This window comes from Sander vitreus, unplaced genomic scaffold, assembly GCF_031162955.1.
Source record: "Sander vitreus isolate 19-12246 unplaced genomic scaffold, sanVit1 ctg362_0, whole genome shotgun sequence".
In the NCBI taxonomy this organism is placed as follows: Eukaryota; Metazoa; Chordata; class Actinopteri; order Perciformes; family Percidae; genus Sander; species Sander vitreus.
In genome coordinates this window covers 5,001-22,885 of record NW_027595497.1, presented here as the reverse complement: position 1 = coordinate 22,885, position 17,885 = coordinate 5,001, and the positions used below count along the sequence as shown (strand labels likewise).

At 43.7% G+C, this 17,885-nt stretch overlaps 1 protein-coding gene across 9 annotated transcripts in view; it reads right to left on the bottom strand.

Annotated features, from left to right (window-relative positions):
- Positions 1–2,869: 2,869 nt before the first annotated feature.
- LOC144513873 (protein NLRC3-like) overlaps positions 2,870–17,885 on the bottom strand; it is a 19,017-nt gene continuing 4,001 nt past the window's right edge. For 4 of the 9 annotated variants that reach the window (XR_013501185.1, XR_013501186.1, XR_013501188.1 and 1 more), the window contains 8 exons: positions 15,150–15,268; positions 10,444–12,229; positions 10,023–10,196; positions 9,564–9,737; positions 7,884–8,057; positions 7,512–7,727; positions 6,178–6,218; positions 2,870–4,382 (listed from right to left, as the gene is read on the bottom strand). Coding sequence is in view for 4 of the 9 variants with exons in the window: in XM_078245073.1 (XP_078101199.1) it covers positions 7,541–7,727; positions 7,884–8,057; positions 9,564–9,737; positions 10,023–10,196; positions 10,444–12,229; positions 15,150–15,268 (2,614 nt within the window). In the remaining 5 variants the exon portion in view is untranslated. The remainder of the gene's footprint in view (positions 4,383–6,177; positions 6,219–7,511; positions 7,728–7,883; positions 8,058–9,563; positions 9,738–10,022; positions 10,197–10,443; positions 12,230–15,149; positions 15,269–17,885) is intronic. The other 5 variants (XR_013501189.1, XM_078245073.1, XM_078245074.1 and 2 more) reach the window with 5 other exon arrangements.

The following is a 17,885-nucleotide window of genomic DNA, read 5'->3' as shown; positions in this document are numbered from 1 at the left end:
ACACAGGGAACATACTACTAATGCTGTACACAGGGAACATACTACTAATACTGCTGTACACAGGGAACATACTACTACTACTGCTGTACACAGGGAACATACTACTACTACTGTACACAGGGAATATACTACTACTGCTGTACACAGGGAACATACTACTAATGCTGTACACAGGGAACATACTACTAATGCTGTACACAGGGAACATACTACTACTACTGCTGTACACAGGGAACATACTACTACTACTGCTGCACACAGGGAACATACTACTACTACTGTACACAGGGAATATACTACTACTACTGCTGTACACAGGGAACATACTACTACTACTGTACACAGGGAACATACTACTACTACTGTACACAGGGAATATACTACTACTGCTGTACACAGGGAACATACTACTACTACTGCTGTACACAGGGAACATACTACTACTACTGTACACAGGGAATATACTACTACTACTGCTGTACACAGGGAACATACTACTACTACTGCTGTACACAGGGAACATACTACTACTACTGCTGTACACAGGGAACATACTACTACTACTGCTGTACACAGGGAACATACTACTACTGTACACAGGGAATATACTACTACTACTGCTGTACACAGGGAACATACTACTACTACTGCTGTACACAGGGAACATACTACTACTACTGCTGTACACAGGGGACATACTACTACTACTATTGCTGCTGCGCTGTACACAGGGAACATACTACTACTACTACTACTAATGCTGTACACAGGGGACATACTACTACTACTACTGCTGTACACAGGGAACATACTACTAATGCTGTACACAGGGAACATACTACTACTACTACTAATGCTGTACACAGGGGACATACTACTACTACTGCTGTACACAGGGAACATACTACTAATGCTGTACACAGGGAACATACTACTACTACTACTAATGCTGTACACAGGGGACATACTACTACTACTGGGTTACAGGTGCATAGCATTGGTGACAGACACACAGGATATTAAACCTGTTTCAAGCCCTTTGAACTTGTACTTTTTTGTCATCTGTCACTAACAGACAAGTTCGCAAACTGTCACATGAAGCACTAAAATGGATTTTAAAAAATTATTATAATTTTTAGGGGTCTGAGATGAAATTTAGGGGGGCTTGAGCCTCCCTAAAAAGGGTCTAAAATCGCCCATGCTGCAACTGCTGCACAATGTTTCCCCCAGGATGTTTTATTGTAATAGAAATGTATTCACCCTGAAATGCAGAAAGTGTGTACTGTTACACATATACATTTAAATGTTCTACAGGAAGAGAATCAATACGGATTTTGATGAATAACATACTTAAAACATATTTTTTTTCCTTTCTTTTAAACACATATTGGACAAATACCAAGAGATAATGCAGAGACTCAGAGTAGGTTAATGGTTTTTTTATTATTTCACTGTGTTCATTAATAAAGACAGGTGTACATGACGAATACCAAAGTACATAAATGTGCAAAAATGGCATTTAATGTAAAAAAAAACAAAGAACAAAGTATCATTTCAGGAGGCTCTCTGAGGCAACATGAGTAGAAAACAATAAAGGTAAAATGTACAATATTTCACTCTGTACGACGGAGCATTAGCGGAAAAAAGGAGGACGGTTTTTTACATTTATTTTGCATTTCGATAAAGTCGACATGACGAGAAAAAACTTGATATTTCAAGAATCATTAAGGATTGAGAGAAGAGAATAAACCAAACTGCTATAGCTTTACATATAGTCTTCTACAAAATGCCTTGTGAAGGCCTTTTTAAATATGAAAACACTGACGGCAAATATTAAAAACACGACGGCAAATAGAAAAACACGACGGCAAACAGGAAAAACACGACGGCAAATATTAAAAACACGACGGCAAATATTAAAACACGACGGCAAATATTAAAAACACGACGGCAAACAGGAAAACACGACGGCAAATATTAAAAACACGACGGCAAATATTAAAACACGACGGCAAACATGAAAACACGACGGCAAATATTAAAAACACGACGGCAAATATTAAAACACGACGGAAAATATGAAAACACGACGGCAAATATGAAAAACACGACGGAAAATATTAAAACACGACGGCAAATATTAAAACACGACGGCAAACAGGAAAACACGACGGCAAATATTAAAACACGACGGCAAATATTAAAACACGACGGCAAATATGAAAAACACGACGGCAAACATGAAAACACGACGGCAAATATTAAAACACGACGGCAAACAGGAAAACACGACGGCAAATATTAAAAACACGACGGCAAATATGAAAACACGACGGCAAATAGGAAAACATGAAAACACGACGGCAAATAGGAAAATAGGAAAACAGGAAAACAGGAAAACACGATGGCAAATAGGAAAACACGACGGCAAATATGAAACACGGCAAATATTAAAACATGACAGCAAATATGAAAACACGGCAAATAGGAAAACACGACGGCAAACAGGAAAACACGACGGCAAACAGGAAAACACGACGGCAAACAGGAAAACATGACGGCACATATGAAAACACGACGGCAAACAGGAAAACACGACGGCAAACAGGAAAACATGACGGCAAATATTAAAACACGACGGCAAACATGAAAACACGACGGCATTAACTTCTACCGTAAAGGTAGGGCCTATCTAGCAGAGGACGGAGCCTCCTGATTGGACAGACGGACTGTCTCTCTGTTAAAAGTAGGAGCTTTTCCGTGTTTTTCACCTCTCCTTCCTGTTAAAAGACAGACAGTCCGTCTGTCCAATCAGGAGGCTCCGTCCTCTGCTAGATAGGCCCTACCTTTACGTTTGAAGTTAATGCCGTTGTGTTTTCATATTTGCCGTTGTGTTTTATGATTTGCTGTTGCGTTTTTCTATTTGCTGTTGTGATTTGCACTTCAGGGCCACCGTAACTATCAGATGTACTTAAAAACTACAAAAACTAAAAGTTTACCAAAGTTTGACTTCAAGAAAGGCCCCATTTTCAAAATGGTGGCCGCCAGGTCGTTAAAATGACCATTACTCCTTTGTATTCCTCCTACACCATGAATACTGGTACCGTATACATGTTTTGGCCATGTAATATTCTAATTAGCATATTTGTATGATAAATAACTGATTACAAGTACAATTATATATATTAAAGCAATTGGTTACAAGCATTTTATGCGAAAAATAAGGGCAAATACAATTTAATAATAACATTTCCCTTAAGTAACTGTATATTTCTCATATTGTTTTATAACACTCATATAGTGTTGGTGGTTTCTGTGGTTAGACAAGTCCAATGGATTCATAGACCCAGAAAACATGGGGATAGACACCAAGATTACTTGGCTAGGTCAAATAATGAAGGTTAGGATATTTTGAGGGCGTCCTGCCCATCTTGGACGCCATCTTGAAAATTACACTTTTCTAGTGGTCAAAACTTTGGTAAACTTTTAGTATGTTATTAAGGACACCTAATACTACAAAAAAAACCAGCTGAGAAACCTTTAGTTAGACATTTTTTAGGGTTAGGTGTTTTTTTTCTCCATATATGCAGCCGCATATATGGTGATAAGTCTGTTCAGAAGGAGAAAACACACAAACTTGGAAGAGGTGGCCGTATTCCTGCGAACTGAAATGGCTTGTAATGGACAGATGCAATAAGGGTATCCATGGTTACACCTACGCACAATACAGAGAGGATACGCTGTATCACAATAAGACAATTGATCAAAGAGTTTGATCCTGAAGGAGTGGAGCTCAGGCGAGCGCGGTACTCCAAGGATGTAACCCACAGCCCATATCTCTGATGTTGCCTGCATGGCAGCTGGCATGGCAGTTGGATTTAGTTAGTTGACTTTATTCTCGAAATGCAAAATAAATAAAAAAATCTTCCTCCTTAATTTTTTCCCCTTGATGTGGCCCTTAATGCTCCGTCGTAAGTCTGAGATGCAGTGGAGTAGAAGTAGCATAAAACAGAAATAACTGGGCAGCACATGTTCATTAGACGAAGCTGACGGAGAGGTTTGTGGTGGGAGCTGAGTCACCTGCTTCCTGTCTTTATGCTCAGCTAAGCTAACCACATCCTTCGCACACACACACACACACACACACACACACACACACACACACATACACACACACACTATAAAGGTGCATGAAGAGATCCTAATTCTCTCTGAACTACTGTTGGATGGGAGGATATTGGGGAGTTGTGTAGGCAGAGAGCAGCAGAAACCAAACCCACAGAGAGAGCCGGAGACAAACACGGTGAGACGGTGAATTGCCAAAGAGACCAACTGCAGATCTGAAGCTTCCTTTCAGTGTTTCAGTGTCGTAGACCGTAGGGCTGCACAATATGAGGAAAATATGCCATAACATTGTTGAATATCACAATGCTACCAAACTAAACCAACTCAGTTCTGCTGTTGTTAGTTTCCACTTAAATACGTGTTTGTTGCATCTAAAACAAATGAAAGGAAATCATTTCCAACTTTCTTTCACTGAACACATTGAACCTTGAATTGAATATAAAAGGCAACGCTAAAAAAAAAGAATGAATGTTACATTTTTAAGTGTTGTTTTCGACTGTCGTTTTTGATGATGATGAGTGTCTTTCGCGATGACGATTTATTGTGCAGCCCTAGTAGACCGGAAATTGACTTTTGGGCATTTTCTTTACCAATATTTGTTTACATTTCATGTTTGACTTGTTGACTTGACAGATTTGAGTTATGACTCCTCACTACGGGGCTTCTCAGGTGCTGCGAGCATATCACTCCGCCCAAAAGTAGCAGTGCTTCGCCTCCTGAGAATATAGTTCCCAGTATGTATACGGTTAGAAGACGGCTGTGTGTCATGTGACCTTGTTATTTGTACACGCTGTGACTCTACAAATCACAACATGTAAATAGGAACATGTTGGCGTTATTTTGTCACTTATTGGGAGCAGTAGGCTCGATGGAGCCAGTTAGCTCCAGGATCTGTGCTAAGCTAGGCTCGATGGAGCCATTACCTCCAGGATCTGTGCTAAGCTAGGCTAGATGGAGCCAGTTACCTCCAGGATCTGTGCTAAGCTAGGCTAGATGGAGCCAGTTACCTCCAGGATCTGTGCTAAGCTAGGCTAGATGGAGCCGGTTACCTCCAGGATCTGTGCTAAGCTAGGCTAGATGGAGCCGGTTACCTCCAGGATCTGTGCTAAGCTAGGCTAGATGGAGCCGGTTACCTCCAGGATCTGTGCTAAGCTAGGCTAGATGGCGCCGGTTACCTCCAGGATCTGTGCTAAGCTAGGCTAGATGGAGCCGGTTACCTCCAGGATCTGTGCTAAGCTAGGCTAGATGGAGCCGGTTACCTCCAGGATCTGTGCAAAGCTAGGCTAGATGGAGCCGGTTACCTCCAGGATCTGTGCTAAGCTAGGCTAGATGGAGCCGGTTACCTCCAGGATCTGTGCTAAGCTAGGCTTGATGGAGCCGGTTACCTCCAGGATCTGTGCTAAGCTAGGCTGGATGGAGCCGGTTACCTCCAGGATCTGTGCAAAGCTAGGCTAGATGGAGCCGGTTACCTCCAGGATCTGTGCTAAGCTAGGCTAGATGGAGCCGGTTACCTCCAGGATCTGTGCTAAGCTAGGCTAGATGGAGCCGGTTACCTCCAGGATCTGTGCTAAGCTAGGCTGGATGGAGCCGGTTACCTCCAGGATCTGTGCAAAGCTAGGCTAGATGGAGCCGGTTACCTCCAGGATCTGTGCTAAGCTAGACTGCCCACTGGCCAATTCAACAAGTCAAATCGGCCCAAATGAACGCCAACAGCTCCTCCGACTGACGACGGCACACACCAAACAGACTCGAGTCACCGACCTCGCCAGACTGTCGGACGGCCGATTATCGGGTTGGTGTGTCAGCGCCTTTAGGTGAGAACGCAATCAAAAAGCCTTTACTGGCCTGCAATTACAACCTTGCGCACAATTTACGGACTTATATATGATTTAAGAGATGATAACTTTCAAAATCCATAACTTATTATGAGCATACATTGCTAGTCGTCTGTGTGACAACACATCATCTATGATCAAATATAATCTGACACTTTAGAGTCCAGATTCCATCATATAATAATTCAAACCTTGAGGGCTATTTTTTGATACTCACATCTTTCAAAGCTCTCAGCTGCAGTCAAGGTTTAAGTCACCCTGTAGGGAAAAGCACAACAAGGTCAAAGAAAACCAAAAATCACAACAAGTTTCAGTAGCTAACACCTAACCTTTGGCTAAATAAATAAATAAAAACTAAAGACCGAATCATCGTGCCATCGTGCTATCAAAAACATCACCTCCGTGTAAACAAATGACTGCTGATTTGAATGGTGGAGATATGTGAAATCAGCTCATTTTCAGCCGTAACTGCACCGTGTTTAGTTAAACACGGAGGTCCGACCTTTGTGTCGTCCCTGCAGTGCTTTTTTTCTGTGCTGTGTTTCTTTGCTACAGTCCCTCCGGAAAAACGTGATTATGAGATCGCATAATTCAATGCATAATCAGCCAAAGTCCGCATATTTATGCGGGGGGGGGGGGGGCACTTTCGCCACATAAATTGCTGATTTCCGCGCAAAATATGTGGGGCTTGCATGATGTCATAATCTCCACATTTTCGTTGCAAAAAAGTCACATATATCTTAGCAGAAAGTTGAAAAATGTAGCGTTAACTTCACACAAGAGCAATGATGAAGCAATGATGAAACCACAGTTTTTGCAAGTTCCCGAAATTTTTGCAAGTTCCCTCAATTTCATCGCATAAAATTGCATAAATATCCCGCAAATGTGACGCATAATCAAGGATTTTTGCCCACAACAATCACAAAAAAACTCTGGAAGGACTGTTTGCTAGCGTCTTTGATAAACCAAATCTAGCGTTAGGAACAGCAACATGTCACCACCGGTCGGACTGACTGCTAGTTTGGGTGGTGTCATTTTTTTTTTTGTCTGTGGCCCAACAGGTACGTTAGTCAAAGGGTTGACATATGAAAGCATCAAACATGCATTTTAGATAAATGAGATGAGAGTATATCCAGTCGTTCCTTGTCCCTGTTTCTCAGCAAAGTTAAATTTTAGTATGGGACACTAGAGGAGGGAATCAAAGGGTAACTCACAATACGACACATGGCTCACGGTACCGATAATATCACTATTTGGCAATTCTGCGATGATCAATATATTGCTACATAATCCTTTAATGATCCATCACAATATACGTCTAACTATCAATACAAAATGCCCGTAAAAAGGGTCCAGACTTTGAACGTGGCTGGGGCACCTGTTATTTACCTCAAACTGCTGTCTAACATCCTGTTAAAAAAACCTATTCCTCTTCGGCTAGTTAACTTATGTTCAAGTTTCCCTCATTTTCCCTCATTAATTTGTATTGCTATTTTTTCCCACCCCTATAGGATGCAGGAGTTTTCTACCCAGAAGTTATTGTAAACAAACATTGTGTTGTGTTCTTGTATCCTACTTGTTCAAGTAGGATACCTGAGAGTCTCCAATCTCCAGTGTGGACTCTCCAGTCCAGCAAGCAGCAGCTTTACTCCTGATTCCTGCAGCTTATTGTCACTCAGGTCCAGCTCCTTCAGATGGGAGGGGTTGGACTGCAGAGCTGAGTCTAAGAAACTACAGCTGCTCTTTGACAAACTGCAGAAACTTAGTCTGAAAAAAAGAGCATAACGTGTATGTAGTTAGAGGAAACAGTCGTATAGAAAATGGTCAATATTTTACAATCTTACCACCGCCATGAAGGATTTAAAAATGCATAAAATTGCATGTTTAAATCATAAGAAAGACACAAAATTAAATGTTTCTGACCTTAGAATCTCCAAGCTACAGTATTGACTCTCCAGTCCAGCAGATAGCAGCTTCACTCCTGAATCCTGCAGCTTGTTGTAACTCAGGTCCAGCTCTCTTAGGTGGGATGTGTTGGACTTGAGAACCGAAGCCAGAGAAGAACAGCTGCTCTTTGTCAAGCTGCAGTGCTTCAAACTAAATAAAGAAAGAATAATTTCCTTGCTTAAGGATCCAGATTTAAACAAACAATGTTTACATGCAGTCTGTGTGTTTCTTAGTTGGCTGCAGAGGTTGGGGACTCGAGTCGCACAACTTGACTAGAGTGTAACTCAAATCTGAGGACTTTAGACTTGACTTAGACTTGAGACAGATGACTCGAAAGGACTTGACTTTTTATTAATGTCATGGCTGATTTTAGCTTATTAATTGGCTGGTTAAACATTAGCGAGACAGCAAACCATAAGTTTAACCTACTTCAGACTGTATGACTTGACTTGTGAGTTGCTTGACTTATAACAGGGACTCGATTTGACTTGCTTGATTTTCACCACAGTGACTTGAGACTTGCTTGCGACTTGCATGTGTGTGGCTTACTCCCACCTCTGGTTGACAGTGTATGTCAACAACATGTTGATACGTTTTAATTAAATTTATTGAATATTTTCACTCTTTTCTCATGAACTAAAAGTAACACATTTAGAAGATTCTTCAGCTTCAGTGGAGGAATAGGTTCTCTAATTAAGACTTGTAAACAGGTTGAGAATTAGGAAGTGTAATTTATTTTGCTAAACAATGTGTAGGTTGTAAATGTGCAGCTCATAATTGCTATGAAATAATCCATGCTTTAAAATGGGCGGCTCAAATCAAGCTCGAATCTGATTGATTCATATTCATGATATAATAACTACATGTCACGGCTGTGACTTCTAATTCCTTTGCACAATGAATAGCAAGAGTAACAAACTGATAGCTGGTGCCACAGAGGGAAGTCGTTCATCTGCTCACACTGCCATGACTCAGAACTGGTTTAAAATCGGCAAAGTGTACCTTTAAGTTAAGCTATATTTAGAATATTTTCAGAGCTTTACCTTGCTGTCAGACATCCCTTTACGATGGGGAACTGAAGATGTTATCTCTGCTCTCTTCAAAGCCACCAGACTCCCTTGACAAAAATGTAATTTCACCTTGCAGAACATGGAAGTTGATGCTCTACCGACACCTCCGTCAGTTAGTTTGTTTTTGTTATTGTGTGACTTTATTTAGCATAAAGCAAAATAGATTCTGGGCTTAAAGTCTCTGCTAGCTGCTAGTGAAGGCTAACGATACCTGCGTTGTGTTCCACAGCAAGCATCTCAGTATGTGCAGGCAAACAGCCCAGGAGGGCTTATTTTATTGTAAACATGATTATTTATTAATACAAATCTATTAAAATTGGAATGTGAGTATAACTGTCATATTGCCATATTTGATGACCCTTTATAAAAGCAGTAGTTCACTTCATTAATTAGTTGGATCAGGACACGGACGCATCGGGCTGAACCACGCCCCATAGCTGTGATATAATCACAAAATACCACGGCCTGTCGTAAAGGTGTTGTTAAACTAGAATACAGGCTGGTCAGTGTGGATCAATCAGTGTGTTTGTTCACAACTTTTCTGTTATGTCCATTTCAGGACAGAGCCAAAGACGGGCTGTCTGACCTGAGAGTCTCCAGCCTACAAAGTGGACTTTCCAGTCCAGCAGACAGCAGCTTCACTCCTGTATCCTGCAGTTTGTTGTTACTCAGGTCCAGCTCTCTCAGAGGAGAGGGGTTGCATTTCAGTGCTAAGGCCAGAGAAGAACAGCAGCTCTCTGACAACCAGCAGTCACTTAATCTGAAAAAAGAACAAATAAAGTGTGCAGCTAACAAGACTGGAAAAGCCTAGTTCAGTCAGAATACAGCTATTTATATATAAATCCTGACTTCTGAAAGTAAGTGGGCCATGGAAAAGTTATTACACAAAACGTTGCATGAATAAAGTGGTCTAAATCAAACAAAAAATGGCAAGTGTGTGTGAAATCTAGAAGTGCCAAGTTGAAGAAAACCGGACCAATTTAGATATATTTATATAAATATTACACATGATAAATGCAGAACTATTTAAATTAAGATAACTGACCTGAGACTCTTCAGTCTACAGTGTGGACTCTCCAGTCCAGCAGACAGCAGCTTCACCCCTGAATCCTGCAGCGTGTTGTCACTCAGGTCCAGCTCTCTCAAATTGGAGGGGTTGGACTTAAGCGCCGAGGCCAAAACTTCACAGTGAATATCAAAAAGTCGACCACAGGAAAGTCTGCAGATTTAATGGTGAAGTGGTCATTATGAAACTAATGCTAAGACTTAAAGGACAGTATATAAAATACTTCGTAAAATGTGTATAGCAGCTCTTAAAAGACCATTCTGGTAGTTTTACTTGCCTATTCATAACTGAGAACTAAGAAATCCTAGAATAAGATGTTTGCTAAATACGGTTGTCTCTACAGTCCCTCTCCTGTCTCCCCCCTCCCCGCCCAACCTGTGAATACAGGCCCTGGACTTACCGAGCCATTCTGCAATTCCTGACAGCTGGGAGCAGTCTAAGTCGTCCTTCCTCTGACGTCCTGTACGCCTTCACGTCTAGTACATCAAGAACTTTGTCTGACATCTGCAGCATGAAAGCCAGAGCTGAGCAATGGATCTCCGTGAGTTGTGTCTCTGATTTGTTCTCTGCCTTCAGGTACTTTTGGATCTCCTGATGTACTGAGCCGTCATTCATCTCCATCAGACAGTGGAAGAGGTTGATGCTTCTGTCGGGGGATATGTCGTAGGTGCTCATCTCCTTTAGATTGTGGATTACTTTCTGGATGCTTTCTGGTCTGTTCTCTGTCTGACCTAAAATGCCTCCTAAGAGTCTCTGATTCGACTCATGTGAAAGGCCATGCAGGAAGCGGACAAACAGGTCCAGGTGGCCATTTTTGCTCTTCAGGGATTCATCCATGGCTTTCCTCAGGAATGTTCCCAAAGATGGGTCACAGCTACGATACCTACCCCAGGCTTTCCCCAGAAATGACTTCAGTGTCTCATAATCCCTGTTTGTGTGACAATGAAAAATATAGACCGCAGCAAGAAACTCCTGAACACTCAGATGAACAAAGCAGTAAACTGTTTTCTTGAAGATCACAGTCTCTCTTTTAAAGATCTGTGTACAAACTCCTGAATACACAGAGGCCTCTGTGACATCCAGACCACACTGCTCCAGGTCTTCTTGGTAGAACATGATGTTTCCTTTCTGCAGCTGTTCAAACGCCAGCTTCCCCAGCCTCAGAAGAACTTCCCTGTCGGCCTCCGTCAGCTCCTGTGGACTCGTCTCATGTCCCTCAGCATACTTGTGCTTCTTCCTCTTTGTCTGAACCAGCAGGAAGTGTGAGTACATGTCAGTCAGGGTCTTGGGCAGCTCTCCTCTCTGGTCTGTAGTCAACATGTGGTCCAGAACTGTAGCAGTGATCCAGCAGAAGACTGGGATCAGACACATGATGTGGAGGCTCCTGGATGTCTTGATGTGGGCGATGATTCTGCTGGACAGCTCTTCATCACGGACTCTCTTTCTAAAGTACTCCTCCTTCTGCGTGTCAGTGAAGCCTCGTACTTCTGTTACCCTGCCGACACACGCAGCAGGGATCTGATTGGCTGCTGCAGGTCGGGAAGTTATCCAGACGAGAGCCGAGGGAAGCAGCTTCCCCTCGATGAGGTTTGTCAACAGCACATTGATCGAAGACTTCTGTGTGATGTCAGACACATTCTCATTGTTGTTAAAATCCAGTGAAAATCTGCTTTCATCCAGGCCATCAAAGATGAAGAGAACTTTACAGCCAGCGAACTGCTCTGCTGTGAGCTTCTGTAACGTTGGATGGAAAACACGAAGCAGCTCGAGAAGACTGTACTGCTCATCTTTGGCCAAGTTCAGCTCCCTGAACGAAAGCGGTATCACCAGACTGATATCTTGGTTTTCCAAACCCTCTGCCCAGTCCAGACAGAACTTCTGCACCGAGAAGGTTTTTCCAATGCCAGCAACGCCGATTGTCAGAACGACTCTGATGTGTTTCGGTTGTCCAGGTAAGGCTTTAAAGATGTCACTGCACTTGATTGGAGAGTCATGGAGGGCCTCCATCTTGGACATTGTCTCAAGCTGCCTCACCTCATGTTGGGTATTAACCTCCTCGCTCTGTCCCTCTGAGATGTAGAGCTCAACATAGATCTTGTTGAGTGTGGTTCCACTTCCTGTTTGATCACTTCCTTCAATCACACGTTCACATTTCCTCTTCAGACGGATCTTACTTTCAAGTGAAACTTCCCATAAAATTTTATCCAAATGGAAGAAACAAAACAATCATTAAGACTTGTTAAAGGCTTCACAAATGTACTTTGTTTTGTTTTAAGCTGACTTTGATATTCGTTCTTTAGTACCAAACATTAAAAATAAGAGGGAAATGGTACACAACACAAGTTAAGTGTCTATGACAACAATATGTTGCACTGAGCCAAATTCAGTTTATCTGATCGTCATAGTAAGTGGATTTGCTCAACCTGCTATGGATGTTTTATGATACTCACAAGCCCCCGGCTGAGCGCCGCTATGTTGGAGTTTAACCCGGTGGACAAGAGGGTCGCCTCCCTACACCTGCGGGTTGTGGGGGGGAAAACTCTGACTGTTGTTTGTGCATATGCACCAAACAGGAGTTCAGAGTATTCGGCCTTCTTGGAGAGCTTGAGTGGAGTCCTGCATGGGGCTCCAGTGGGGGACTCCATAGTGGAGTGGAGACACCGGTGGTCAGGGAAGCCATTCGACTGAAGAAGGACTCTTTCCAGGATATGTTATCCCAGAGGACTCTGGAGGCAGTTGCAAGGTACCGAAGGGCCCGAAGGGCCCGAAGGGCTGCAGCCTCTGCCATGAAAGAGGCAAAGCAGCGGGTGTGGGAGAAGTTCAGAAAAGACATGGAGAAGGACTTTCAGTCGGCACCAAGGTGCTTCTGGAAAACCGTTCGCCACCTCAGGAGGGGGAAGCGGTGAACCATCCAAGCTGTGTACAGTAAGGATGGGACGCTGTTGACCTCAACTGAGGAGGTAATAGGGCGGTGGAAGGAGCACTTTGAGGAACTCCTAAATCCAACTAATACGCCCTCTATGGTAGAGGCAGAGCTGGAGGATGAGGGGGGATTGTCGTCAATTTCCCTGGTGGAAGTTGCTGAGGTAGTTAAACAACTCCACAGTGGCAAAGCCCCAGGAATTGATGAGATCCGTCCAGAAATGCTTAAAGCTCTGGGTGTGGAGGGGCTGTCTTGGTTGACACACCTCTTCAACATTGCGTGGAAGTCTGGGACGGTGCCTAAGGAGTGGCAGACCGGGGTGGTGGTTCCCCTTTTTAAAAAGGGGGACCAGAGGGTGTGTGCCAATTACAGGGGTATCACACTTCTCAGCCTCCTTGGTAAAGTCTACTCCAAGGTGCTGGAAAGGAGGGTTCGGTCGATAGTCGAACCTCAGGATCTCAGATCTTTACTCTCGCAAGGATCCTGGAGGGAGCCTGGGAGTATGCCCAACCGGTCTACATGTGTTTTGTGGATCTGGATAAGGCGTATGACTGGGTGCCCTGGGAGATACTGTGGGAGGTGCTGCGGGAGTACAGGGTGAGGGGTTCCCTTCTCAGGGCCATCCAATCTCTGTACGACCAAAGCGAGAGCTGTGTCCGGGTTCAGTCAAACTCATTTCAGGTGAGAGTTGGCCTCCGCCAGGGCTGTGCTTTGTCACAAATCCTGTTTGTAGTATTTATGGACAGGATATCAAGGCGTAGTCGGGGTGGAGAGGGGTTGCAGTTCGGTGGGCTGGGGATCTCATTGCTGCTTCTTGCAGATGATGTGGTCCTGATGGCATCATCGGCCTGTGACCTTCAGCACTCACTGGATCGGTTCGCAGCCGAGTGTGAAGTGGCTGGGATGAGGATCAGCACCTCTACATCGGAGGCCATGGTTCTCAGCAGGAAACTTATGGAGTGCCTTCTCCAGGTAGGGAATGAGCCCCTTACCCCAAGTGAAGGAGTTTGAGTACCTTGGGGTCTTGTTCGCGAGTGAGGGGACAATGGAGCGGGAGATTGGTCGGAGAATCGGCGCAGCGGGTTTCGGTATTACATTCAATTTATCGCACCGTTGTGACGAAAAGAGAGCTGAGCCAGAAGGCAAAGCTCTCAATCTACCGGTCAGTTTTTGTTCCTACCCTCACCTATGGTCATGAAGGCTGGGTCATGACCGAAAATACAAAATCCAGTTGGCATCTCCCTTTGAGATAGGGTGAGAAGCTCAGTTATCCGTGAGGAGCTCAGAGTAGAGCCGCTGCTCCTTCGCGTCGAAAAGAGCCAGTTGAGGTGGTTCGGGCATCTGGTAAGGATGCCCCCTGGACGCCTCCCTAGGGAGGTGTTCCAGGCACGTCCAGCTGGGAGGAGGCCTCGGGGAAGACCCAGGACTAGGTGGAGGGATTATATCTCTAACCTGGCCTGGGAACGCCTCGGGATCCCCCAGTCGGAGCTGGTTAATGTGGCTCGGGAAAGGGAAGTTTGGGGTCCCCTGCTGGAGCTGCTACCCCCGCGACCCGACCCCGGATAAGCGGATGAAGATGGATGGATGGATGAAGTTTCAATGCAATCCTCAATTCAGTTTATATATTTTTGTATAAAGAATTGAATGAAAGCAGAATTAATTGCTTTTCATATTGCTCTGGACTTTTGGCCTCTTTGTTCAAATTGCAAAACATTTAGCAATTGTCAGTTTAATTTGCAGTTTTGTCATTTAATTTAAATATGGATTTTGCAATTGACAATTTAATGTAAAGTGTCTATGATAGCAATATTTTGCACTGAACCAAATTCAGTTTATCTGATCGTCAAAATAAGTGGATTTGCTCGCCAAAGACGAGTCTGTTTATTCTTGTCTACCAACACCAAAGCTGTGCTATTTATTTTTTTATTTAATTTATTTTATCAGGACAAATGCGCCAGTGTTTCGCTAATTTTCAAGTTTAGTCCTAATAACCTAGTATGCATGTCTTTATGGTGGGAGGAAACCAGAACACCAGGAGAAAACCCACGCAAACATGGGGAGAACATGCAAACTCCACACAGAAATAAGAAGGCCCTGCCTGGACCGGTGAGTGCCAACCACTGAACCAGCGTGCCATTGAAATGTTGACCTCTGAATCTGCTGCATAATAAAATGTATCTTACTTCCTACAGTGCAGCTGTGACTGGGTGTCTGTCGCCCAGCAGATGAACCAGACCAGTCCCAGTATGAAGGGATGACACAGACGGACAGTGTCTCTTCCTCACCACCACAACTCTTCCTTCTGTGGAAATTAAGACAACTCTGATGGTAAAATCAATATGTATGATTTGAGGTGTTTTGTCACAGAAATATCTTCATAGTTTCTGGTCATGTAGTCCAGATGAAAACATCTCTTACAGCAGTTATTGTTGTCATACTCATGTCTTTCTGTGAAATGCTTTATAGCAAGAATATATGTAAAATCACATCGATGTGCAATACACTTATCACACCCAAATACAAACACATGCAGGTGTACGCCCTCTTACATACACGCACGTACATTTCCCTTAAAGGGGAACTATGCAGTTTTTTTTAGCTTAATTTACCTCAACTGAACAGCTTCGGAGACATTGGAATGGTTATATGACTTTTTCGGGTTGAATGGTGGTGGTCTCGCTTCCCCCTAGCGTCTGTGAGCGGAAAAACCACCCTTGCAACTTTTGGCGTCAGGAAGTATTGCGTGATATCAGATCTCGTGATGTAACAAATTGCTTTATGCCACATATAGGAACCGGCTAGCTATAAGAACAAGGTAGCGATGGAGTTTTTCACACTATCGTCATGGCTGAGCCAGCAAAAAAGAAACAGAAAGCTAGGAAAGCATTGTCGGAGGAACAGAGGAAACGGACGACTGACCGAGCGTGTTTTTACACAGTGTTGCCAAATATCTATTCCGAAGCTGTAGGGGGAGCTCTATAGAGAAACCTGCGAGCAAAAAGCGAGAAAACAGCAAAGAAATTGCCAAAACTGCATAGCTCCTCTTTAAATCAAGAGATCAAACAAACTCTCGCTCAGGAACTATCACATTATAAATAACCCAGAATCCAAAACCTTTTCGCATAGAACAAACGTGTTATAGAAAAACAATTATAAAACAATAGGAATACATAAAAGACAAATACAGTTACTTCCCGGTATTCAATCTTGCCTCTGGATATAGTTTTTTGAAAGATGACGAATACTCAGGGGTAACTTATTCCAGTTTATTATGACTCGACACACAACAGTTTGTTTTCGATGCGCAAGTCCTTAGGCTAGGTACACCGATATGACCATTACTAGCAAATCTGGTGTTATGGCTACGTGTATAATTACAGTAAACATATCTACGCTAAATGCCTCAGTATGTTTCAGGGCCCTATCTTGCACCCGGCACAGTGCAAAGCCCGACCCAAGTGTCTTTGCTAGTTTAGGACCGACGCAGTTGCAATTTCACGTCCAGTGCCCACGTCATTTGAATAGCAAATGCACCTGTGCACATCTGTGGCCCATGGGCGTGTTGGTCTTACAGGGAGGTGTGTTCAGGTGCATTCTGGGCGTGCTGGTCTTACAGGGAGGTGTGTTCAGGTGCATTCTGGTCGTGCTGGTCATACAGGGAGGTGTGTTCAGGTGCATTCTGGGCGTGCTGGTCATACAGGGAGGTGTGTTCAGGTGCATTCTGGGCGTGCTGGTCTTACAGGGAGGTGTGTTCAGGTGCATTCTGGGCGTGCTGGTCTTACAGGGAGGTTTGTTCAGGTGCATTCTGGGCGTGCTGGTCTTACAGGGAGGTGTGTTCAGGTGCATTCTGGGCGTATTGCTATCTTGAGGCAGCGGGAAGTGATGGCACCATTGACCAACAAAAACCTGGTCTAAAGTCAATAACGCAGCATTTCATTGTTATTTTAACAGAGCATTAGTGAAATGCTCCTAGACTCGTGCACAGCACGTGCACACTATGCTTGTTACACACAGGGGGCGCTACAGCAGCACACACACACACACACACACACACACACACACACACACACACACATGCAGAAGATTACAAATATACAAATATTACGGTGCAAATCCTCCATCATAACAGCAATGCTCCAAGGTCCAAACGCGCCTGGCTTTTAAAGGGAATGGGAGATGATCTCTGATTGGTTGATTGCATGTTACGCCCAAAACACACCTCTGATTAATGAAGACACTAAGTACAACCCTTTTGAACCACGCGCCCGGCGCACGGACCCTTATTAACGCCGTCAAACTAGCAAAAGTGGATTCGGACACGCCCTAAACGCACCTGCGCCAGACGCTTCACGCCGTGACCTCAGATCGTTAAAATGGGGCCCAGAAAGTGCTTGTTGGATAGAAAGACTTTAAGCAGCAAAGGTTAAACGGATGGCTACGGCGTTTGAGAAACATTTCAACGTGTTCTTGACGTTTTAGCCCAACTGTCTAATACGAGAAAATGACTGGTTCTCAAGTAGGTCCAACCTGTTGAAATGTTTCTGATACCTCGTGGTGATGCCTTAATCCATCGCTGCTTAATTTCCCTAATCTAACAGCGATCAAAAAAATAATTTAGAAAATGTGGTTGAGTTTGCCTTGGTGGATGGTGAATACATACATAAACAGAAACATCTTAAAGGTCCCATGGCATGAATATTTTACTTTATGAGGTTTTTTAACATTAATATGAGTTCCCCCAGCCTGCCTATGGTCCCCCCAGTGGCTAGAAATGGTGATAGGTGTAAACCGAGCCCTGGGTATCCTGCTCTGCCTTTGAGAAAATGAAAGCTCAGATGGGCCGATCTGGAATCTTCCCTTTATGACGTCATAAGGAGAAAGGTTACCTCCCCTTTCTCTGCTTTGCCCATGGCAAGCTA